Here is a 27,354-nt window from a genome sequence, read left to right on the forward strand (position 1 = left end):
GAAACAAGGAGACATCTATAATCCAAATGTATTAAGGAAGAAGAACTAAGGAGGTCAACAATTGCACTTACCTTACATAACCAAAAATCAGCTGAACATGTGATATTGAAAAGTAAACTGGTGTTATCATTGTAGAAAGCAAAACATATTGTTAATTTAAAATGTTCATACGGAAAGCATCATGAAAGATTATATGGCGTAGAAATTGTATTTATTTATTTGATCCCAGTTTTTCTCAAAGATTTTATTTTGCTCATTATCTAGAGATTTACAATCCAGCCCAGTACAGTATGTGGCATTGATGTACCAATATGCTGGCTTGCCATCTGCTAATTAAAATGATGAAGAAGCGGGAGGTACTACACTAGAAAGAAACCTACATTTCTTTAATGTTTACTTCATACTTGTTAAACAGTTTGGATAATTATTTTGGGAAATCGGATGAAATAACTGAGTGACAAGTTTTCATGAAAATAAGAAGTAGAGCAGAGGTAGCAGTAACACAGATAAAGTTGCAGACGACAGCTGTACAACGTTTTAAATTGTCACAGATGAGGAAGTGTGTGTACAGTATTTTCTTCCTGGAAAATATTACAACCACAGCTGACACGCCACCAATGATTACATGTTGATGTCACTGTTTCCCACAGGTATTTTGGAGTAAATGTGGTGGATTTTAAAGGGAAATTTGTTTTAGTGTTTCATTACATTACATTATGCTCACGTGCTTCTACTTATTTGTATCTGGACTTACATTTAACAAACTAATCACAGAGCGGCAATTGCTGCTGTTACCGTAGCAGCAATTAGATTTTGCCTTTTCCTCACAGGGCTGATTTGGAAGATTTATGTGTGTCATACTTCAACCAATTTCTGTGTTGGGACTCCTTATCCCCTAAATGGGATTTTTTTTACCTTTCAAATTAATTTTAAATGAAATCTTCCATGTCCTTTTCATATTCCATTACTTTTGATATTCCACTGTTCAAATCCAGGACATTCATCTGTGTTTATGTGTGTGCGTGTCATGTGCCTGTGTGTGGAAAAGCATTGTCAGTGGTGTGACCTAAAAACAGCACAATGTATTCCCTGTCCCCTGATGTGGAAGAGTTATGCTCCTTCTGTTAAATGGAAGAATCTGTTCAATCATAGAATATGTAAACTGAATATGCCACATTCATACTGGGCTAAATTGCTATTTATCAGAGGTGGTGCTGTTGCAGCATATAGCCATATAATTATAGCTGCACTGTTGAATAGTTCATACCTGATCCCCCTGTTATGAATGCCCTGTTTAAATGTCTCTTCCTCTTTGCCTCCGTACAGTCTGCCTGGCACAGACACACACACAGCCTTGCTGTTGCTATATTTGACAATATTGTAAGGGATCAACTTCCAAACCAGTAGACGTATGCTCTCTAGTGGTATGTTTTAGGTAATGCAATTTACAAAATACTGAGGCCATCTTTCATCCACAGTTCTAATGAGGCTGAAACCCCATTCATGTTCAATATTCTACCCAGTTTAATCTTTCCATCCTGTCTTTAATATCCTCTCTCAAATCACACCACTGACCTCACTACTTTATTCATTCCCCATAAATGGGTTTATAATTTTTCTCATTTTAAAAAATCCCATTGTGTTAGTTCTATGAGAAATGGATGGTTTATCTGCGTATAATTGTGTGTACTTCTTCCAGACAGTTATTCTGTGCCCATCTGCGACTCGAATAAGCTAAGATGCCAAAACCACAAGCATAATTAATCATGGATTATGTGCATGCTTATGTGTGTATCTATAGGATGTGTACAATTTGGTTAAATACATACACACTTATTTGACTTGCTGTAAACAAACAGTAGTTTTATTCAAGATTAAACATTTAGACGACCACAGAATAGATGAACAGGCATTGGTCTAACACAAGGTTGCTTTTTCTGCTGCTGTCCCGAGATGCACTATTCAGCAAAGTTTTATCTCACCAGTTGTACATGTATTTCTACGTACATACTATATGTATAGATATGCACATAGGTACTTGTGCATATACTATACATAAATAGACTGTCAGTCTCTTGCATAAACTTTGTATCAACAAAATGTTAAAACTTTACAGGAGGTAAGGAAAATAAAAAGACTTTGATGTATGTGATGAATAAAAAAAGGCGTTCTGCCAGTCAAAGTAAAATCAATCAGTTTAAAAAAGTGAAAAATAGGGTAGAGGATACAAAGTTTTTTCAAGACACCAACAGTGGTCTGTATATTACCTATTGTCCGAGCTGTATTTATTTATGGTTTGTGTGAAAAATGATAATAATATTCTACCAATTATGTGAGGTGACCCTCCAGAGAAGAAGGCAGTGTTTCCAGTGGGTCGTCCTGACCAGGAGCAGAGCAAGAAAAAACCCCATCTAAAATGGCGGCAGACAGACAAGTCCAACCAACTGAACCTGACAAAGGCACCAACAATACACAGATGTAGTCAACTTTTTTCTTTTAAAAATACACACATCAAATACAATATACTGCCTTGCAAAGAGGCCATAGGAAAGAAAAAACATGAGAGTCAATATAAGAAACAAAGTTGTACAATTAGAGTGGAACTGTACTGTACATATGGAAAGCATAGACTATATTTCATCCGTCCACACCTCTTGTTGGCCTCCCTTGGAATGTAAGAAGGGATCATTTCTCTGGTGGTAAATGTAGGCAGGACTTGAGAGAAAATGCATCTGGCACTGAAGGTTGCAAAAGACTCTCTTATTCAACAAGTGTACGCAAGAGGCAGTAGGTTCTCACATCCCCCCCCCCCTCACCAGCGATTTGACAAAGAACAAGTTAAACAATAGTTGGTGGATGGAGAGTTAGATGAGACTCAGGATTAGCACCAAACTTCAGAGGTTTTTAAATTGTGTGTCTCCGAGCATAGAAGGTGGACATGTGGTTTTGACAATGATGATGAAACAGTGTGATAATGAGATAATGGTGATGATGTGTACGTGAATGAAAGACATGGATGAACCTGGGAGGGAACAAACACATTTGTGGCTTTGAATCACTGACCCAGACCATCTATAGCCTCCCGTTTGCCAAACAAATACGGAGACATGGGCTAAAATGTATTTCAATAGGCTTTCAGGGCTTTGAATTGCCATAGGATACATGCATGGTTTGTCTTGCTAGCAACCTGATCCATTTTGAATGGTTACACTGGCTTTTCTTATGGTCCAAATAGTTCCTAACCCTACCAATGCAATTATCACTAAAAAGCACAACCAGATTCTTTATATTGTTTCATTAGGCTGAAAAGATTCAAGATCCTCAGATGGAATTTGTAAGACAAGCTTTTTCAAATGTCCCAAATCATTTTCTTATTCTGTTAATCTATTCAAGTACTTTTGGGCCCAGGTCTACAAATAAAGTGTCAGGGGTTAAACTGGGAGCGAGCAGGACAGAAACCAGCAGCCGACCAACACACAGTGAAATTACAGTATCAACAGATTTTTATTTGGTTCATAAAGAGACAGAAAAGCTTTTTTTTTCTTCTTTTTTTTTAACGGCGAGTTGAGCAAACCCGCCTCTCGTCATAAGGGTAGAACGGATCCCAATTTAACCCCTGGATTTACATTCATGTGAACGTGATAGCCTATATAAAGATCTAACAGTGACAAGACAGTCAAAAAAGTTGCAAGGCTTCATGCAGTGCTACCTCATAAGATTTACATTGATTCTACTGTTGAGAGAACAAAAGCAATTCTTATCATTGCACAATGATTTGTCATGACACTATCGACCATAAAGTAAATGTGTTTGTCCTATTTAAAAAATACAAAAGCTGTGATCTTCGTGTTACATGTGTTGCATACCATATTTATGAGAAACCAATGTGATTTGCAGTAAGGTCAGTGTTCTAATTTGGTTTTTTGTATCCGTGCTGTTTCTTTTTTTAAATTGAATGCATACCTCTAACACTGCCAATTATATTTACTGTTACTGATAGAAAGACCTGCGTGACTTAAGATGTGAGCACATATGAGTCTAAGAAAGCACAGACACTTGTTATGATTGTAACGCAAATCTGGTAGTGCTTACAAGCTTACATGCAGTTAATGGTTGGAGATGATATAGAGAACCAAAAACAATAAATACATTGTATAAAACATAATTCCATATCAATATATTAAAATACTATTTAAAATAATATCTTAGACAATATTGCAATATGAAATTGACTGATAAATAGTTGATAGGCCTACACAGAGAAATATATATATTTAAGTATCTGTGTCCTTCATAGTATGCCGTTTTGACTTAAGTACAATGATTTTAAGTTTCCAGATTTTCCCCAGTGGGTAGCAGTACAATCCAGAGAGCTAATACATTTTCTTCTTTTTTTCCAACAATAATAACAATGAACTTACAGTACACAGTCCCATAATAAAGATATACATACTGAATACAATATAAATGTCAAGACAGAAAAATAGAAAAATATCAATAGAAATCAAAAGTCAAATACATATCAGAGAAAGTATACAGAGTAAAGTGTACTTATGAGTCTTTGTGGTTCTTGTTGTTGTAGCTGGAGCTTGTATTGGCTCTCATTGTTGGTATATCGGCTGTACTTCGGTTTTTGTTTTCTCCAGTCCTGACATTCACACACACAGACACACACACACACACCACCACACTCTCCGACACAGACGGAAATGTACACACATCTGCAAATACAGACACATGCAATGGCACACATGCCTGCAGAGGTGCATGTGCATACTCAGCCACACACACAAACAACCACACATACACACATGCAGCTCACATGACCGTGCAGCATTTGCAGGTCTGTTTCTTCTCCTTTTCCTTTTCTCCTTCCTCCCCGCCACCATTAGCCTTTTCTTTCTCTGCCATGCTCCCATTGGGCGGAGCCTGCTCTTCTGTGGCTGCCTCTCCTGCCGCTTTACCCTCCCCATCCTCGATCACAACAAACTCAGCCTTAACATTGCCGTCCACCCCTTCCATTCCCAGAGCTGTGTGGGTCTCCTGCTCCTCCTCAACGGTCTTGTAGCCCATGAACACCAGGGTGACGGGGTTGTCTGCACTAGCTTGGTCAGGACTGGGACCCAGCAGCTTGGCCTCAATGCCTGTCACCTCTCTCTTGGGGGTCTGGCCAGAGGTCTGCACTACTCCATTCTCACCTATAGGGAGCAGCAGAGTACCATGGAGAGGTTAGGAAGTGCAGAAGGTAGAGGGTGGTCAGGGTAAGTCAAGGAGACAAAGAAAGAAAGGAAATATTGTTTTAATAACCTCCGGCAGAGGGGAACAATTTAATAGAGCAAATGAAGAGGCTGTTAATAGCTCGCTTTCTCTTTCTGACACAGGTGTCTAGGCCAAGTTGCTATGGTTTCCTGTGTGATCATATGTTGCCATGGGTACTGAACTTACCCCCATTTTCTTTGGCCACACCCTTATTGGCTGGCTCCCCTGTCTCCAGTTCTTCAATCTCTTGCTCCAGCCTGGTTCACACACACACACACACACACACACACACACACACACACACACACACACACACACACACACACACACACACACACACACACACATACACACACACACACACACACACACACACACAGAATGTTAATGTGTAACTTTCATACCACAAAGAATATAACATATTGTATATTTATCAGCAAAGTCATGTCATAGTATATATGACTAGTTCTACCAATATTATTATATTTTTTCAAGCTGTCTTCATAAGCCATAATGCAATATTATGATTTATGATTATGATTACTGTTTTATTGTCAGTTTGGAATCGTATTTCTTCAGATTTGTCTCGGTCTGGCTACTCAAATTGGATTATGTCACTTGTAATGCAACACACAACTGTCATATGACAGTAAACGCATCACCAGTGCTGTTAGTTGGCTGTGGTTGCAGTTCAAAACATAGCTGCGCCAAACCTTTGTTGCTCAAGTAATCTAATGCAACGGAGAAGTTCTGCTCCACAATCATACTGCAGTGGCTAGAAGAATGAGAGGATATGGTGTCATCCTTCCTGCAGTTTAAAGCACTGGGAAAAATAAGCACCACCCGAGATTGAGTCTATGCCAGACTCTGACTTGTTTACTTGCAAATAAAACACTATTCTCCATAGTCATAGGCATATAGGGGTTTTAAGATGCTGACCTGAGGATGACCTGCTCCAGGAGTTTGGTCTTCACTTCCTCCTCATGCAGACGTTTCTGAGTCTCCTCTTCTGCTGGAGCTCCATCTAACAACCAGCGCTCCCTCAGTGCCTTCGACTGCAAGGAGACAAAGCAAACAATGAATGTGTTTTGCATGTTGAGAATAAATACAGGGACAAGTGACGAGATAAAGCAGATTATTTATTTCCATATTCTATTAAATCTAGTAAAACCGATTATATTTCACTCTAACTGCCCCTGACACCTCAGTTTGTTCAGTGGATGTGTGTGTACACATGCTGAATAAAGGAGCTTAAGCAGGTGGGGGACGTTTGATTGTCTTTCATCAGGATCAGGTAATTAATTCATTAACAGAACTTCAATCTACCAAAATAAAGATTGTTATCACCCTTTCACACTTGGACAACAATGTAATTGAATTCAGGAGAGATTAGTGACACTTTCACTGAGGCAGAATGACAAGCCCTTTGGCTAATCTAAAACAAAAATCTACCAGTGACTGCGTCCAGCACTTTTCCTCTGTCTGCTGCCACTCACTGATTCAGTCACACACTTTAGCTGCTGCCAACTCGTTTGCCAAGTGGACTATGGCACCAAGCCAAAGTATCAGGGCTTTTGGCATTCAACAGAAAAATCCAAACTAAGACATAATTCTCCTATTATACTCAGCTGAGGATGGGACTGAAATCTAGACAAGTCACTGAAAAGAAAAACAAGATAGTTCTAATCTTAAACCACATGAAACATCAAATGACTTTCAGCGCATAGACTTTAATTCTAGGACAAATCATTGAATAATTCAAAATATTAACTGAAATAAACAACATGGGAATAAAATGGTTATTCTAAGGGGGAATTTTCACTTGTTCGATTACCTTCCACTTCCTTTTCTCTTTTTCAATCAGTGTTTATTTCTCTTATCAAGGTGAAAATGATCCTGTATTCTTATCTTGACTCCCGATCCTAAATCTCTCCTGTTCTTTAGATAAGCTAATATCAAAGAAAATACTTGGCATGCTTTGAGGTAAATATAACAGTACCTCTCTGACTCGCAGCTGTTAGACCATGCAGCAAAAGGCAACTCTGAGTGGCCATATGGAAATGTGGAAGAAAAAAAGCTCTTGTTTTCACGAGTTGGACTGAAAATCTGGACCTGTGCTTGATGTGAATTCCTCTCCAGTGATGCAACAAGAATTTCTACAGCAAAACCCCCCTTTTTTTTTTCTTCTTTTACTCGACCCCCGCCCCTTCCTCTCTCTTGTATGCATCTCTATCCATCATAAAAGTTCATGAACTTTTTCATTTGGTGCATGGTATTATGAATAAAGTTATATCTCCCAGGGTGTATCTCCATCATTTCCTATTAGTGTTTATTTTTTTAAATCAGTAATAGTGATGTTTTTTCTAACTTTCACCATTGAGTAGTTCAGCTCTAGACAGCTGCACAGACCTTTACAGTGCATACACATACACACACAGTGTAATTCAACACTCTTCATACCCCAGACCTGCCTGGTCTCCTGGGCATTGAATCTAAAACCCCTGCTTCCCTCTCTCTCTCTCCCTCTCTCTCTCTCTCTCTCTCTCTCTCTCTCTCTCTCTCTCTCTCTCTCTCTCTCTCTCCCTCCCTCTCTCCCTCTCTCTCTACTGTCTCAATCTTGCTCGCTCTCTCGCCACACCCTACTACCCCAACGCCTGACATCATTTAATGTACTCACTCATGCGTACGCAAACACGCGCACACACACCAGTCTGGCACGAACAGTCGTAAAGCTGGAGCTGCAGTTATGTCTCTCTCCATTGTTCTTTGGAGTAAAAGCTGCTAACGTAGCAGACAAAGGGCGGAACTGTGATACAGACACACACATACACACACACATTTACGCACACATCCAAATGCATTGAGCAGCTGTAGGGAGAAGAGCTTTACTTTAATGTATATTTTGCATTCTTCTACAATGTGACACTCAGAACTTTTTAGCGGCAAGCTTTCCGGAGGTAACATAACTCGCCCCCAGGACGTTACTGCACTTGACTAAGAACTAGTTTGGCTACTTAACCCCCCACCACAACTGTTTTTTTGTACATATAGAACAAACAATATATAACATGTTAATTAGTGAGCTTTAGAAGTGCTGGTAGTCAAATTTTGTTATCTTTGGACACACTGAGGCCAGCTGTTTCCCACTGTCACAGTCTTTTACGCCAAGCTGACCAGCTGTAGCTTCTTACCTCCTGGTAATAATTCAAAACATTTTGATAACTTTGATAAAGTATGACAATGCTAAGTTAATTTGAGAGCATTACTCTTCATATGCTTCACATAGAATGGGTGTTTCCCATATTGAGATAACATAAGATGTTGTCATTAAGATGTTTTAATTAAAGAGATAGCTAGGCTGCTGCTTGCATAATCATATCCGTCATGGTTTGCTAATTAAAAACAGAACTCCTATTAACATTTTCTGTGTTAACAGCGTCATATTACCTCCCCTCACCATTTTCCTCAGTGCTGTGACAGTGTGAGTATGTGTGTGTGCGATCATGTATCAATGTGATTTAATGGCGGGGCAGGTACACCCTTATAAAAATGTGGTGTGTAAATGGAGACATTTATTGGGTTTTCCACATGAACACCGCCTCTGGAAAAAGAACACTTACTGTGGTTTGCACAAAGGGCCTTCTCTTGCTCCTGTACTGCATGATTACACTTACTCTGTGTGTGTGTGTGTGTGTGTATGCTTGTGAGACCAAAGCAGGGTGCTATGGGTGTAAGAGCTGTTTCCTGTTGGTGGGAGTGGGACAAAAATCTGTTTCCTCTGCCAAAGCCCTCTGCATTGTCTGAGGCTTCTGTGTTCTTTTATACAGCAACACGCACAAAAAACGAACACACGTACACGCACAATACAGATACAAAACATACAAAGGTTTGCTCTGAAAATAGAAAAAGTGGGAGCATGCAAGGGCACGGTGTGTATGCGCTTGGCTCGTAGGCGCATACACACCACAACCTTTGCTCTTATCTGTGACCTGCTGAATTGTCCGTGGCTGAAATAGCTTTGATAGTGCTGACACATACGCTGACAAAAGCCTTGGCTCTGATATAATGAGTGTGTGTGTCCGCATGCATACAGATTTAAACGTGTGTGTGTTTTAGGGAGTGTGTGTGTGTATAAACAGCATGTGGAGGAGCTGCCGGTGTTATCTGCTGTCCATTCTGAACATTCCGTGACAGCAGCAGTAAGGGAGTATCTCACTATGTGGGACTGATAGATTTAAAAGGTTCAGTATTGTTAGGTGGGTGTTTCACGATGCTCATGCGTAGAGAATGATTGCCGAATACCCACAAGACTGAACAGCAGTATTTCTGTTATCGTGTTTCAAGTTCTTGTAAGAGTTAGGGAGAAGTAGAAGAAATAGTTCAGGTTACACTTCGCAATCATTTGATCCATAAATACATTTATCTTATCGGCCTAAGGGCTCAAGTCCCTTTCAAATAAAGTGGAATTGGCCTGTTCTCAAAAGGTGTCAAATACAGGCAAATCTGACATTTCAGTCTCTGTCTGTTGACGCCAGATGGTGGAATTTGTGAGTCAAGGTGAGGCTAAGGATGAAAAGAAAAGCGAATCAAAAACAATGTATGCACAAGCTAGAGTTGCTGCAAAATTAGAGCCAAAACGATTAGAACCCTGGCACTGTTTTTACAGAAACATAGGGGAAAAAGAGACAGCATAGTACATTTTTTGCATAAATGGGACGGGCAGATGTTATTTGTACTTTCTATCATGTTCAAATAGCAATCCATCACACCCTTCAGTCTTCCTTCCTCAATTACGTGAAAGCTGCTAAGTACATCTACTTTCCAGCTGTCTCCTATCATTCTTTACTGACTCAGCTTGTTTATAAGTACAGTCATAATGAATGAGATCAATACAGTACATATAGTATGATTATCTTTCAGCACCTAAGTACTTGCAGTGTTGTGAAAGTGACTGAATATGCACAATGAAGGAAATAACTTGGACCTTGGACATAACTTTCCTGGAACTGATTCATCTCGGTGTCAGCATCTGCTTACCTAAGGTAGAAATAACAGGCAACTGGTAAACTGGAAACATGTTTCCAAAGCCCACTACTAAGCTCATAAAGGGGTTTTAGTAGGTGAAGGTGTCGGCGCATTGGACAACAGGGAACGAGACAGTGCAAAGATTTGTAAAAGCTCTGGGGCCGTGTCGTCTGGACATTGTGGTGATCAAAGTTAAATATGGGGCTACTTGAAACCTGTAATATTGCCTGTGAGAAAACACCCATGACTGATTTTGTCTGTTGTATATTGCCTGCTTAAATCATATATCATCATATAAGGCTGCATCACAGTCCACTACATGTCTCACAACTAACTCAGTGTCCTAAAGCAGCAGCAAAAAATATCACATTATTTCAAGATAGCCTAATTACATCTTGAATATTTTCAAAGGAACAGTACTACAAATAGGACATGTGTAAAATGTGTGTGTGTGTGGGTGTGTGTTTGTGTATACCTTGAGATGCTGGAGTTGCCGTCGGTCATCATCCAGCTGCCTCCTCTTGTTTTCAATCTCTGTCTGCTTCTTCCTTTTCTCCTGTTACCACACATAAATATTATGAATAATATGCCACGAATGAACACTACACCATGTCATTAATAAGGCGATTATATTAATAATATTCAGCCCCAGTCTTGACTAATAGTGCTGTTGATTCAATGACAGCTTTTGTAAATTGAACTAACATTCTGATTAAATCAACAAACAATCACTCAACTACATTAAGTACCTCCTGCAAAGGTCATGTTGACAGGTTTTTTAATAACAGATTTATTGGGTTGTTAGCTAGCCACAACAAACCAAATTTAAATATGTTTCAGCCACTGCGTCCACCAAAATTTGCATGTTTTTAAAAATATACATATGAAACCTAGATATTGTGTGTCTAGATATTGTATAAGGACAGAGGGAGGAAGCAGCGGTTAAAACAGACAGAAAGGATGAAATACATGGAGAGAGCAAAGGGAAGAGAGACACTGAGAGGCAGGACAGACAGAGACAGACAGAGCTGTAGCTACTGCATTAGCTTTCAATGTCCTCTAATGGGTGAAGGAGATGGGATCTAAAAGGTTGAGTCATTAAGACAGGTGGATGGATTTTGACAAGCAGGAATGATTTTCTCTTACTACAACCGTGTGTCATGATGTGCACTGTGTGTGTATGTGTATGATGGTATTGGTATCTTTGTGAGGACCATTGAAACCATTGTAATGAGGACATTTCTGCCTTGTGAGGACATTTGGTCCTGTGCTCACTACTTCAAAAGACTTAAGGTTAAGGTTAGGATTGGGGTTAGGCATTCAATTAGTGTACATAAGTGCATGTATAAGAGCAAAGGAAGATAGTGTGTTGAGTGTATGTGTCTAACTTACAGCGATGGCCTGGAGTCTCTCCTCTTGTGACACCTCATCCATCCTGATGGGGAGAAAGATTGAGAGGGAAAGACAGAGTTATAATCAGATATGACCACCAACATCTGACATTACACACAGTGACAAACAACATTCCTTGACCGTAGCATTCGCTCACCAACCATTTACCTTCCAACGACTTCCCTCTGACTGAGGTTAAATATCTGTCTGCTTGCACTAAATCAGTGTGTCTTTCCTGTCAGGGAGAGCCAGTGAAGGCATGCTAATGTGCTAGCAGGTCGCTGCTGGAGATTCCTGCTTTAATAGATTCCAGACAAGGGCTCCAGGATGGACGGCAGCAGCGCTAAAACCAGAGGGGAAGGACTGTGACTGTTGGGAGAAAGCTATCAACGTTCCGTATCTCCCTCAAAAATCTTAAAGTTTCATTTTAGCAAACAAATCGTCCTTGACCCATGTAGCAAGTCAGACATAAGTTATAGAAAGTGAAGCTATGTACTATAGGGATCAGCTTATTTTCTGAATTAACATTACTTCATTCTAGAGGAATGTCCACCAATATTGCCTTAGGTGGTGTGGGAACATAGTTTATTTTTTAGTAATAAAATATTTCATTTCAATTTGGAAGGGGACATCTATTAGGAATGTTATCAATTACTGTACACGGCATGCACTCTATTTAACCCATTCCCACTAAACAAAGAATCTGTTTAGCCATAGTTTAGATAAGCCAAAGTTGAAGATAAATTGTGTTTTGACTATCTGATGCTTAAAAACACATTATATCACTGATGATTATTTTCTATGCCTTCACTTAATTTTCTCTTTATTGATTATTCTCTTTATTTTGTGTGTGTCGAAATCAATATATTATGTATTCACAGAGGTTTGTAAATTTGAATTTATGTCCAATGAATTATGCTGATACTTTCAAAGATGCCTGAGATTGCCTCAGCCTCTTGAGACAAAAGATTCATTAACAATTATTAGGTGATGAGTTCCTGTCTCCACAGAAAATTACACCGTAACAAAGATATAATTAGTTTGCGGTGGTAAGCAAGAACCTCAGGAATCCTTACAGTGTGACTGGAATGTGACAGTAAGTAGGTGTTAAATGGTCGTAGTTGTGGAGTTCCCAGAAAGGAAATAGACCTGTTTGACTCTGACTACATACTCAGCAACTAATGCTATTTTGTGGGTGTGTAAAAAACCCCACTGTGTTTTCTGCATATTAGAAGTGGAGTAAGAAACAACATGAATGAATAACATCTTAGCAGCAGTGTGCCTTTTCCCAAGAAATGTGATCCTCATTTCATGTTAATGCCGATCCAAACCATACTCTTATAAAACAGCTGTGTCAAAATGTCTCTACGTCATTCCCAACCCACCCCTCGCCAGCGCCAGTAAAATGTGTTAAAACCATTTGATCGCGTCACTTCTCCTGAGAAGTGAACAAGACACCCACTGTCACAGATTGAATTTACTTGCATCATCTCCCAAATGAACGTTCACAAAGCTTGGATTGTGAGAAAAAAAAAATGCTGCATATCAATACGTCAGATATCTTCCCCTTGGTGTAGGGATGATCTGATTGCTACATTTCTTATTCCCTATTCAAAGGCATGCAGTGCAACAACATTCTCAAAAACATAAAGAAGCATTTTTTTCCCATGCTTGTTAGTTTATTATCCAATGACTGTAGCTCTGGGACCCACAAAAACCACAGGGACTTATTATGGAAGGACAATCTGTAACAGGCAGGGTTCAAGCACTCAGTATTGGCTTTACAGCACGTGTCCACCAATGCATACCCCACTGTTCTCTGCTGATGTGCCAACAAACCACATCACCATCACATGAAGATCCTCTGGACAACAAGTAAAACCACAATCATCTGATCAACTCCCCAAGTACAAACATACAGTCTAAATGCATTCTTTCTAATTTTTCCCACTGATCCAGCACAAACAGGATGAAAAGACATCTGGAGATAGATATGAAAAGCAGAGACTGTCAAAAATAATATACGCCTCAACTAATTACACCAACTTCAAAAAAGTCATCAAGATCTTAATTCAGGAACTGTTTCTGTTTACTGTATGTTGTATATTGACAGTGTTTCATGATCTATTTTCCCCCCTAAATCTCCTTCCCTTCCCAGCCCTCAGGTTATAGTGGAAGCATGGCAGCTAGCTGACTGTGCATCTGGGAAGTCATCTGGATCAGTTCATCAGTGGTATGAAGGAGGCCTAGAAGCACCGGCAGAGCTCTGTCTTTATTAGATGACTGACCGTCCTGCCATAAGTGAGGTCACTGCGAGCATCAGCAGAGACAAAGCAGGACACACCCACAGCTTGGCTCTGACACGCTGGATCTGCTTTGAGATTGAGAGCACGGACAGAACGAGTAATAGTGTATGTTTTTCTTTTGTCAATTTCTTCTGTTGGATATAGTGATTGTGAAAAATGGACACTTTTAGCCATGAATGAACTAACATAGACTGTCAATTTTCTTACTCTACCCAAAGCTGTTTTGGAAACGGCTTTAACACAAAGCTTAAAGGGTGTAGACCCTGCACATCCAAAGAAAATGAAACTAAACCTGAAGTCATTAGTACAGTGTGTGGATCTTTTGTCTGACTCATGTCTTAAACACAAAATTTCCCAGAGCAACAAGAAAGTTATGAGTAATGTATCATATGATCATCTAACTGGAATGTCAAAATCCTTTTTTTAAATCATGTAATAAAATAGTGTTCCTTTTAAACATAGCATTCTATGTCATATTAACATTTAATAAATATTTATCAATATATGGTTTATGTGACATAAAATCATCAGGTTATGTTTAACCACTTAACACACGCCCCTGTTTTTTTATGTTGTTAGCCTAAACGACATGCCCAAGTTGTGAGCAGCACAGATCCCACATAGTTTGAGACTCAGAGATGTGTCTGGTATCATTGGAAAGGAAACACTCTCAGGATTCTTGTAAAAGTGTCTGTGTGATTCTGTGACTTACTGACAAAGAGTGGCAGAGGTTACAATGATGGGGTTGTTTACTCACCCATAGGTTTGCCTTTACAATGACATGTGTACAGACATTGAGGGACCTCTCAGCAGGTTATAGACACAATGAGGCCACAGCCACATGTCTTGGCTTCATGCAGTCCAAATTTGGAGTCAAAAGACCAAAAGATGAATTTTTCAGAGTTATTTTTCAACAGGTATGTCCATGCGTTTTCCTCAGGTCCTTTTTGGAGACTCCAAATGGACACTTGGTTACCAAAGCTGTATAACCACAATCAAGCACCTATAATTTCACATCCCCTTTGCCTACAATCAAAATCTTGGTCTCTAATGAAAGCTGACCATATTATTATTATTATTATTATTATTAAATATTATATTATTATATATAACCATATTTACTTTTATTATACTTTTATTTATTTTCTAACTGACTGACTGACTGACTATCTATCTATCTATCTATCTATCTATCTATCTATCTATCTATCTATCTATCTATCTATCTGTTTATTTTGGTATAAATCATATGTCAAGTCGAAGAAGAACCAACTGTGTACCAAAATGCCGAGTGCGTAATGATATATGGTTCAACTCTTTTACGCACAGGGCGCACGCCGGTTACGCTTGGAGTTTGTTTATGGACAGCCAAACGTAATAGCTTAGTGTCATACACCGTTGGAAACCTCAGACTATTGGCTAAAAGGTTATCTACTTCATTTCAGCGAATATTTCCAGAGGTTGGAACAGCTGTCAATCAAAGCCATGTCGTCATTGTCGTCGGTCACATGTCCTCATTGGCTTTGGAGACATGTACTGCCTAATCCAAAGCACCGATTGGTTTGTGTGTGGTGTCGTCAGAAGCAGAAGAGGCTCACGGTCGTAAACATCTAGTCACGTGTACTCTGAGATGGACGTGCAGGTCAGGAAATGACGTAAACGGACTGTATGCGGTTTGTTATTTGTGTTATTACGTTACGTGTTGGACTAAATACATGGACATATTGAGGAAAGTATTTCGGTTTTATGGAAACGGATTTCATATTTCACAAGAATGGATACTTGGCGAACTGTACAGAAAGTCCTGAGTCATAAGATGAACGTTGTGGATAAAGGGAAGACTTTGAAGGTATGTAGAGATTATAGCTGTTTTTACTTTAGCTGAGTGGCTAGCCGAGCTAACCGCTAATACTATTACGGCTGTGAGCAACCATATAAGTCGTGAGTGGTCTTGAATGAATCAGAACAATCTAAGCTTTCCAACGATGTACGGCATGAATATATATGTTTAAGGGTTGGTGTTTAAAACATTCAGAAGAACTTGTGGCTACCTCCTAACATCCGTCCCGTCCCGTAGACGGAACAGCGTACGTTAAGAGGTTAAAGTCAGTTTAACATAAAAATCTTGCAAGTTTTAACTATATATATATTTTATTCTTCTTCTTGTATGTGTTATTAACAATAACTGTACAAGAGCTTTTCCGCAAAAAAAAAGTCTAATAAACAATTAATAACATGACCAATCATTCAATGCCAATTCATGCCAAAAATAACAGCTGCAGTCTACAGATCCAGCAGAGGGTTAAATGAACAGACTGATTTTTTGAGCTTGTCCAACCATTCACACTTCAGTTTTAATGATAGTCGTGTTTTTAACCTCTAGGCTACTGCTGTGATGAATTTTTAAGACGTACCAGAAAAAAATATCAAGCCACCTTGTCAGAACATCAGGAGTATTTGTACTGCTGCCTCTCTCATAAATTATGGACAAATAAGGAGAAAGGAAAGCAGACACATACTGTAGACAGACAGACGTCTTCACAGCATAGTTAGAACAGTAATTACATTTGCGGCAGAGAAAGAAGGACATCCAAGGAGGCAGGCCATTGCTCAGGCAGAGACGAATCGACACAAATTAATAAATAGAACAACAGTATCAGTCAGACAGGACGGAGAGATAAAGTAGTCTTAACAGGCTGACTTGCAGACAAGCAATTCACCACGGCTAGAGTTATTTTGTCAATATGTCGAGGCAGGTGCATGGCAGAAGAAGTCAGGGAAACGGACTAATGACTATCCCTATTCCCTCGTTGAGTGCACTGCTGCTGTAGCATTTCCAGGAACACATTAACTGCCTGCATAGAGCACCAGCATCCTTTTCTAATAGCATTGTGATCATGGTCCTCTGGCACTAGCAGCCAGTTTACACACTCAGTATCTTCACTAAAATGCCCAAATACAGATTACCTTAATGCCTAGAGCCTAATGAATATTAAGCCTGCTGAGCATCTTTGTTCAGGGATATCATGCTGTGTTAAAGACCAACTACTGTAAATGGAATTAAAGGTCTTGTTTCAAAGGTGTGTTGCACCAAACCTTTTAGTTTTGGTTCATCCTAGCATCTGGTACTTGCAATTTTTCTTTTCACCACTTTTTAGCTAAAAGAACCAAGTTTGTTTTGGCTAATTGCACTAATGGGGTCTGAAAAGTCGATTAAGAAACATCATATTAATTATTAACGTTGCACAGTTGGAGTAAAAAGGTCAGCAAGTACATGCTGTACTGATCTTTACATGAGACCAGTCACAGTGTGCGACTCCGGGATATTCAAGGGACATCCATCTACAATATGAGTCTATCTGTCAGCAGCAGTGGCAGATTACACCAGGTCTCATCACCACTAATCTGGGATTATCTTAAACAAACACCACAGCAACCTGGAATTGGACACCGCAACATACTGACAAATTGTGATTTCGCCTCCCACGCTCACACATATTCAGATGCACTGATTTGTTTAAAGCTTGTTTTTATAGCATCTTTGAATCATTAGATAGTAAACACATCAATTCACAATGCTTGAGCTGGTATTACATAACAACCACATGAACTTTTTCTTCTCCATTAGCAAAAAATGCAAGAAGGAAGAAAATAATGATTTTTACAAGGGAAGTTATGAGAACCATTTTAATTTTCAACTAATTTAATACTGTACAATTTGAAAGGCTGGTATTAGCTCGTTGGCCAATTAAACCCTCAGAAACCATAAAGACAATGTTTCACAGGTTGGTTGTAAAGCTAAACATGTCAAAGAAACAACAAAAAGGCTCACACTAATTTTACACTGCTGCAAATTGAAAGTGTGATTAAAACAAATGAATTTCCCAGTGCACATTCTAAAAGCCTATTTCAACTTTTTTTCGACTTTCTTGCCTTGTTAAGGGGAAATGTGTTCACTCATGTGTTAATTCATAACAGCGAAAACCTTTCAACTGGTAGACACAATGAAACTCCCCAACATGCACACACATACTGACAAAAAACACGAGAAAATAGATAATAGAAATAGAATTTACTCATTAGTTACGAAACTACCCTAAAATTCAAGACAAGACAGCAATTTCTAGTAATTCCTGAATGTATATTCTTCTTCTTGTAAAGACACACACACACACACACACACACACACACACACACACACACACACACAAAAACACTATCTGGGACAAAAAGTCTCCTCTTCAGAGAGAATGATGATTGTGAAAATGACTCTTGAGCTTAATGACCCAGGCCCTGCATTAAAACCGAGAGACTCTGGAAGAGGAAACTAATCTCAAATCCCCTTGACACTCACTGTGTTGGAGTGGCACTTCTTTCTCCTTTTCTCCACTCCCCACTTCCATGTCTTCCTTCCTTCCTTCAAGCCAGAAGAGCACAGGAACAACAATACTCCTCCCTGCCTTTCTGTCTGGCCACACACACACAACTTCTCTACGTCGTCACACATGCACTCTGCATCCGTCTATCTGAGGCACAACACAAATTGTGCCAAAGATAAACAGTATGGTGCCAATAAAAGCTGGAGGAAGTCCACTGAGGACTTATGTTAGTATTTTAGGGGTCAAAGGGTAACACTTCTTTCCCTCAGAGGTCGGCCATAAATAACAGCTCTGTCAGTACAGAAGAGCGTGAAATACTGTGTAACATCCATGTCAAGAGGACAAATAAAAAACCACACACAGACCAAGACACGTGGGATGGGATAATCAGGTCAGAAAGGAGAGGGAGTTAGCTCTGACATGACCCGGTGTCAGTATGACACAATAAGCTATTAAACTGCAATTACACGGTGTGGTAAAAAAATATTTTTAAGATAACTTAACCCAGGTTAACAAAGACCAAGTATTGTTTGGTATATCAAAGGAGAGGCATGTGGTTGCAGCGGCACGGCTGGAGATGCGGCTACCTTTGTAGCAATGTAAGAGCACTATTTTCTATATTTATTGATCTCTTGTGCCAGACCCTACTATATGCTTTTTACCACTTCAAGGGTAGTTACTCTAAAGATTATGTTTGAAGAGAATGACTTTACTTGACATGTCCAACCCACTGACTGTATATAAATATGGACGCATCTCCAGTCCCCACTGCTATGCAAAATATCTCCTTTCCAGGAGCTGACATCTTATTTGTGTGATGTAGAGCCAGAGCCAGAGTCTGTGCAGTAGAATACTGACCCATGGGACATGACCCCTTACTCATCCCGCTGTCTGACAGACGATTGAGGACGGCTGTCACAGCTGTCAATCATGACCTCACAACCCCTTTTTATAATGTTAAATAACTCATTAAAATTAACTTATCATTGCTGTCATGACGTTCGTATTTATATACAGCCAATGGTTCAACTACATCTGAAGGTGAAAGTGTTTATTATGCCTGTTCTGAATGGACAGGGTGAGATGTGATTTGATTTGCTCAAATATGGAACGCACACTTTTAAATTATCTTTCTTTGAAGACATTCATAGTGTTGCACCTGGTCGTACACAAGAAATGTAATGGGGGTAGAAGAACTTGTGAGATAAGTTCAAATCTAGCCTTACTTTCTCATCTCTGCACATTCGGCTAATTACTACATGAGGTAGGCATAATTGTTGAAGTAGGTTTTGGAAAGGTACAAAGGTTGGAAAGGAGTTAGGTATATTAGATCATGTTTGACCAATTAATGAATAAATAAAAAATAATGACTTCATCCATCGAATAGCTTTGGAAACCTCCTTCCCTCCTACCTTTACATTGGGGTTGGAAAATATGTTGGTGTGAACTAGTTTTGATTGAGCATAAACCAACTCTTCAAGTGCAACTTTTACTAATTTGCCTAAGAGTTGTCACAAGCCTGTCTCTGGAATACTCCGTGCTGAGACAATGTCCCTATCATTTACTCTATTTTCAGGATTCCTACTCATTGACTCGCCTCATGCCCACCAAATTTCTTAATCAACCATCCTCAACCTTCATTATTTTTGTAACAGTAAACCTTTACACCGTAATCTGTTGAATTTTTATATACCAGGGAATGCATGCTGAGTCTACAGCTTTTGTGCCAATTCATCGATCCCTGTGTTTAGATTACTGCTGCTACATGAAGGTCAGAGCACAGGTTCAGTTTGTAGACTGTAAAAAACACATACACAGTGTATTTAATGTCACTGATCTCTGGTGGGATGTTTTGAAGCCTGGACTTTGGTTCACTGCTAGAGGGTGGGAAAATCAAACTGGAGCCGCAACAACCACAGCTAAAAGTAATACAAAGAGTTTCTGATACCTAGGTGGATACGTGTGTGTGTGTAGTTGGCTGTGACATGAATGGGTTCCTGGATGTGCATTGTCATTCAGGAATGTGGTTGCTTGTAATGCAGGGCGCGTAAGTATCATATAACCACTGCTTACTACAAATCCCCTGATAAACTGCTGTCCTTATTTTCTTTTGGGTTTTTTGTAGAAGAGAAGGAGTAAAGTACAACAAAGACAACATTGAGAAATGATCCAATGCAGAGGTTTGGAATCTTCTTGCCATTAGAGGAGAAGAGGAGATAAAATGGCAACTAACCCAGCATGTGTGAGGATTTTGTTATGTGTAGCAATATCACAAAGCTGAACAAGGCTACAGCCACACCCACAAACAAGTAGAGAACAAACAGTCAAGCCCTGAAAAAAACAAAAACAATATAAAGGTCAACAACCACAATAAAGACTACAGGAGAGTGGGATGCATGTGGTACTGGCTACTATTCAAAGCATGCAATGAGTCAAAAGTTATTTTGGAGCCAGTTTCTATTGGGCCTTACAGGAACTTCATGTTAAGACACTTTGCACTAGCAACAACACAGCAACCCTGCAACTTCTGGTCCTGCTCTACAGCACAAGTGCCTCAATTTGCATAGTCCTGATAAAGGATTAATCTCCCCGCGACATGTTTTTGTTTCACTTGCTTTCACAGTTTTGCTTTGCTTGTTTCAAATACTTGCACACATTCTCATCGGGGAGCTCATGGTCTTCAACTTCAACAAACCTCTTTTTTCATGACATCAAAAAGCTGCACTGAAGAAACTGGATGTCTGATTTTTGCCATAATTTGAATGTATTGATCATATAGAAATTGCAATACAATGCCAACATTAGATCAGGTGTTGCAATCAGATATTTTGGGTGAATATCCAAATTGACAACCTGTGGATAGTCCATTAAATATGATAAAAATGTTACACTAATGCCTGCTTGTGTCTCTTGTGTCGAGGTATTTCAAGAATTAGAAATTAAGCAAGTTTAACAATAATAAGTAAATGAGAGGATCGTAGTTCTAATCCTTAATTGTTACCTCAGTTGCCTCAAAACAATTTTAGAGCGTTTTCATCAGCATTACCTGCAAACAGCATTGATTTTATGTTTACAGACAGTCCATTTCCATTGCATATACTGTCTCCTGTATGCTGGTGTGCTTTCTCTGCCTCTTTGGTCAATCAGCAAACTGTATATATCCGGAAATATGAAGTCTACAGACAAGGATTATTGGACCAGCCTCTCAACCTTAACACAGGAACCATTAGGCCAAATAGGAACCTTCCCTTATGGCAAGATCCCAATCCCCACTTAAGGCTCTCAAGAGGCTCAGACGCTGTTTATGTAAGGATGTATTTCCAATATCAGTCAGTGCAATCTCTTCTGGAATCATAAAAACTATGTTTCATTTACAAGACCATATATTCGTTTTTCTCCTTGCCCTTAAACCAGATGTGAGTGTGTGTGTGTGTGTCTGTCTCTGTGTGTGTCTCTCTGTGTGTGTTAAATTCAGGTTATCTACAATTAAATATCCCTCTCTGCTGCTTATCAATAGTGCTTTTGATACAATCTCTGCAACAGCACTGATGATCATCATATGAGTGTGGGTGTGCACATGTTTTGGGAGGGGTGCATAAGACACACACACACACACACACACACACACACACACACATACACACACAAATGAACAAACATTCAGTGGTGAGCACATTTCCTTCTGGGATTAAAACGACTTAGTGGCTAAAAATGACAGTTTATCAGAAGACAGACTATCTTCTGGTAAGAGGTTGAAAAAAACAAATCCTCTCTCGCCTTATCTGTCATGACAAAGCAGCAAGGAGGGAGTTTGTAATGAGAGAAAGTCAGAAAAAAAGGAAAGAAAAAGTGACTATCCAAGAGTAAAAGAGGGGGCATAGATGAATAGAAAGAGAAAAAACAGACACAAAAAGGGAAAGGTGGAGTGTATTGTATTATCTAATAATATCTTACATCTCTACTATCTGCCCAGATGTTGCTCCTTATCAGCCCATATGTTTGCTGAGCAAGCTTTCACTTCCACTTCCTCTTTCACCTCACAATACCATCTTTCACCACAAAACAGTAACAGCCTCTATAATGCATGTCATTCATTTACCATGACTAGCTTAGTGATCTGATTTTATAACCACTGCATAAATGGTTTCTTAATGATGGCAAGGTCAATGAAGGTAATTAGAAATATCCATCACTCTGGGGCTAGTCGCTCAGGGCAGGATATGAACCCATGAAATGCCTGCTGTCCTCTACTAATGATGCTTTACCAACCAGTTCTGCTACTGAAAGCTAGAAAACTACAATCATGCAAACAGGAAGGGTAGAGTAATGCAAAAATGAAATGACTATGGCTGTCATTTTAAATGTAGAAGTTACCTTTAACCCACTAGCCTTTTCATCAATAATGTGTAGGCTGCAAGTTGGTGTGACTTTTTTTTGCATTTATCAGCAACAACAATGCAGTGTTTGTCCAAGACAACACTGCATTGTTGGACGTCTTGGACATCCTTTGCCTGTTTAAGCTGATGATGTGACCAGTTTTCTCACAGTCTTGCTCCCTGCGGATCTCTTTTCGAGCAATCAGAGGTTCAGACATTACTGAATGGCACTTTGGCTGTAAAGTAAAGAGTGTTACTCGTTCACATTTCACCTCATTTTTCACTGACAGCCTAAGATTAGGAGTGAATGACCTTCCGATTACCAGCCCATTCCCTCTATCTAAATTGGTTAAAGCAGATCCCTCATAGTGCCCAGCCTGCCAGGCCAGGAGAGACTCATCAACACACACACACACACACACACACACAGTTTACCAGCACAAACACATGTTTTTGTTTCTCTCATACATGCACATACAGACAAAAATGCACACACAAAGCTAGCATACAAAGACACACTGTTATAAAACAATAAAAAACACACACACATACACACCCAGAAATGTAGCTGTCCAGAGTCATAATGCCAGATGATGACTGGTTGGACAAGACAAGTGCTGTCAGCTCTACTGCGAGTCGCTGACACAACACAGAGCAGCCAACCGGACATAGACCCTCAGCTCACATGGGGCCTGGCTGAGGCCTATGGTTGATTTAACAGGTCTCACTCATACAATGAAATGACAGGAGAGACAACAAACAGCAGATGGAAATGTGGCACTTTCTTTTGTCCATTAATTGATTTAATCATAGCATGAACATATCAGTCATCTTTGGTGACAACGTAAAAGGCCATTAGAGTCATTTCATTTCTGCGCATGTTGTTTGTACATTTGATAGTAGATCAGTTTTAGTGCTGTTGTTTGTATTTGTAGGGCTGACAACAAATTTCCACTCTGTAGGAAAATGAAACTAATCTAAAGTAATCTATGAATGTAAAAGTTGTGATCTACGGGGAACCAAATGAATGTGGTTGTTCATTTATGTTGCCTGAAAAACCTGGGGTCATAAAATGTTTCATTTAATAATTCATAATGGAAAACATGGTCCTATCTTGTACTATTCTGCTACAAGTGTAACTTTGACACAGGGCAGAATATAACAAGAGAAAAGTCAAAAAATGCTGCCACTGCTAAACATTTTGCCATCTAGTTGTTACACTAAAACACATCATTTGTTGAACTTGTCTTGACCCTACAACCATGCCCTCAAGAAATGGAATCAAGTCATGACTCTATGTCCCCTTTTCTGCATCATCTCTTGGCACTCACATGAGCACATTCATGCCTTGGATGAAATGCCAAAAGGATGATTAAACTGACCTCTGAGGTAACAAAAATGATGAGGAGTGAATCAACACTTTACTGCATTTATTTTTCCATGTATGTCAAAGAATCAAACAGGTGTCATTTTTGCTGAATAAAACAAAGAGTGGATGTCCTTTCCCTGTTTCGAGGACTCACTGATTTCCCTCTGAAATGTAATGGGTGTGTTCTGTTTACAGGCTGAGCTATCATCATGCACTTGCTGGTGTTGTCAACAAAGATGTTGTCCGCAACAGTTGACGTTGGTTCACAGGGCAGAAACCCACAAAAGAAACAATGGACACAAAAACAAACAAAAACACACTGTCCCTACACTCTTTGTCTGTCTGTGCCTATACCTGCTGTGATCAAACATAATTACAAAAACAGAGTAAAATTAATGGAGTTGGTCCAATTGATATTGTTCTATTCAGAGACAGGAAGAGAAACAGATCCAGAATACACACACAGGCACACATAGGCACACAAGCCTACGTGATATTCAAAGAGGATGGAGGAGTCAGACTGTATCACCAATGGCAACCCGAGCTGAGATGAATTTGAGCTATACTCAGTCTGTTAGGGATGCACTGTCTCATTCTCTGCTATAAAACCCAACTGCTTGGTCCATTGCACAGTGTAAATTCCAGACAGGAGTATGTAATGGCCAAGGTTTATCAGCTCATGCGCCATGTTGGAGCAGACCGCTCACATCACAACACACCACAGATTACCCTGTTACTCTCCTCTCCTCTCCTCTCCTCCACAGCCTGTAGCCAGTCAGCATCTCTCACCCAGTGCAGTGACGGCCATGCACTACTGGCGCCACTGGAAATTCATCGTCGAGGCGCACACACACTCACAAAAAAAAAAGACATCCTGACCCTCATCCTGAAACACTCTCCTCGCAAAGCAGATCGATATTACATGATGGATCATCAAAAGCATTCGCGTAAACATGTCGTCCTGTTACACCTGTCGGCCTGGCTCTATCACGGCTTGAAAGTGCAGCACAGTAAAACGGGCCTCCAAGGCATGTCATAAAGGATGTTGACATGACATAATAACGTAGCTAATTTTCTCCCTATTATTCCCCATCAAACCTGCGCTTGACTTGATTTGGGGCTTTTAATTTTAATGTGTGTCCCTGTTGGATGTTGCGCCTCTCGTGATTATAGTTGTACCCTCATACTAAAGCAACGACAGTCAGTGTTTACAGTAAGGGATTTGACAATAGCACAGAAAGGTACCGCAAATATTTCTCTTTTTTTTCTCTCTTCCTTGTCTCCATCCCTCTGTCCCGCTCTGTCATCCATCCTGTAACGAGGGAAAGGATGCTGCCGGGCTGGAAGCTTAAATATTGCGCCGCTGCACAGCCAGCTCTGGACAAATCACCGAAAGCAGGTCAGCCAGAGGAAAACACGGACACAACCAGCGCACACTGTAAAATCAGGACTTACTCAATTGCCTTTCCCGCCGCAGACGTCTTCCAAACACGGTGTCTTCTTGTTTATTTCTGAGCGTCAATTTCGGGATACTCTAACACCCCTTCCTCTCCTCCTCCTCTTTCTCCTCCTCCTCCTGTTCTCCTTCTCCTGGCTGGCACCCCTCTTGTTATTGCTGAGGTGATGCCGCGGGCAGCCTGCACGCACAGCCCGGTAATAATAAGACCCCAATGATTTCCTCTCGGGTGGCAACGACGCTCGATGGACTTGGCTCTGCTGTGCGTCCGCACGGTGGAAATCTCATGGGCTGTGGGGCGTCGTCTAAAAGCAGGTTGTAGTCTAGTTAGTGTACGGGTGAGAGATTGAGAGAGAGAGAGAGAGAGAGAGAGAGAGAGAGAGAGAGAGAGAGATATGTGAAGGGGAGTAGGAGAGGGGAAAAGGATACGCCTCCCTCCCTGCCTTGTGGAGATAAAGGGGGCCCTAGCTGGTTGTGCGCGTTGACTGAGATATGGGTCCTCCTCTTCTAACGGGGGCCCTGCTGGATCTCCTCCAGCCTAATCATATGACGTTCGAGGAACCAGCCTGTTTGCTTCAAGGCTGTAGAAGAACTGTGTACGTGCAACCTAAAATTGGGACCAAATCCAGTTTTGCACAGTGAGGAGGATGAAGCATTTATTTCAGTTCTGCTGTGCCACTTCTCCATCTAGTGGCACTGAGGTTCAATGTCAAGAGTCTTAAAAAATGTTTTTTCATTTTGTTACATAAATAACCTCAGGCTCCGAGGCTGAATGGCGTTCCAGGCTGACGCAGTGATTTTCCACATAGGAACATGTTTTTAATTTAGCAAAAATACAGAGAACCAGTCACAGTGATGGATACAAACATTTAAACTATTTTGGAGGTGCCCATTAGCTATTACAGTTTTATTGTCTGACCTAAATTATTCTTTCACATTACCATCTGCAGATCAACCAAAATATGTTGCACCTGCATACAACAACCAGCAGGTGGTGATCGTGTTGCAAACATGTTCCCTTGTCAGTCCAGGTTTCCCTCTGAAGTCATCTTTTAGTGATGATTATTGGACCTATAAATGTTTTAATTTTAATTTTTAACATTCAGCATGATTATAACGTGTGTGAGCTGACATATATAATGGATGTTAACCTCAACAGTCGATCCCATTGTAGAATTGACCTGTTTTCAGGGAATTTTGTAAAGTGCTGTTGGGCGAGTATTGATTTGGTGATTTACAGATCAAAAAGGTTGTGACTGTTTGATAGAAAAATAAATGTTTTAACATTTCAGTGACTATATTTCAATTCAGCTATAGTTAAGTACCGATTTTCTTTGTAGTATAGTCACTAAAACAATTGTTTTACGTAACCTTGATTTAAAAGACTTAACTTTTCAAACATATTTAATCCAATTCAGATGTTTTATGATCTGAAAAAGCACTAAATAAATGCTCACTGGCTTATTATAACTCAATGGTGTATCCTAAGCTTTTAAAATGGTAATAGTCATAAAAAATGCGATAAAACACACACTGACTATCTTTTAAAAAAGAAATTTAACAGGTATTCACTCTGCAGTCTATTTGCCTCTGCAAACAAAGAATGAAAAGGTTAAATAAATTGCCAACCATCTGTGGCTAGCTATTTTGGGGAGCAGGCAGCATTGACGCCAGACACAAGCTCAGACTGCCATTGGCTTGTCAGAGTTTGAAAAGGTGGAATAGGTGGAGGTGACAGCCACAGCAGGGGATCAGGTTAATGTGTATTTTCTTGGAGGGGTGAGGGCAGAGA

At 39.9% G+C, this 27,354-nt stretch overlaps 1 protein-coding gene across 1 annotated transcript; it reads right to left on the reverse strand.

Annotated features, from left to right (window-relative positions):
* Nucleotides 1-1,851: 1,851 nt before the first annotated feature.
* On the reverse strand, nt 1,852-25,902 carry palm1b (paralemmin 1b). Its single transcript, XM_053336283.1, has 6 exons — nt 25,562-25,902; nt 11,677-11,719; nt 10,760-10,840; nt 6,199-6,314; nt 5,446-5,516; nt 1,852-5,198 (listed from the first exon to the last, which is right to left on the reverse strand). The coding sequence occupies exons 2-6, from the start codon at nt 11,716-11,718 to the stop codon at nt 4,819-4,821; spliced, it is 690 nt and encodes a 229-aa protein (XP_053192258.1). The 5' UTR covers nt 11,719; nt 25,562-25,902; the 3' UTR covers nt 1,852-4,818.
* Nucleotides 25,903-27,354: the final 1,452 nt, after the last annotated feature.

The sequence above is a fragment of the Scomber japonicus genome, chromosome 16 (genome assembly GCF_027409825.1).
Source record: "Scomber japonicus isolate fScoJap1 chromosome 16, fScoJap1.pri, whole genome shotgun sequence".
NCBI classification, from domain to species: Eukaryota; Metazoa; Chordata; class Actinopteri; order Scombriformes; family Scombridae; genus Scomber; species Scomber japonicus.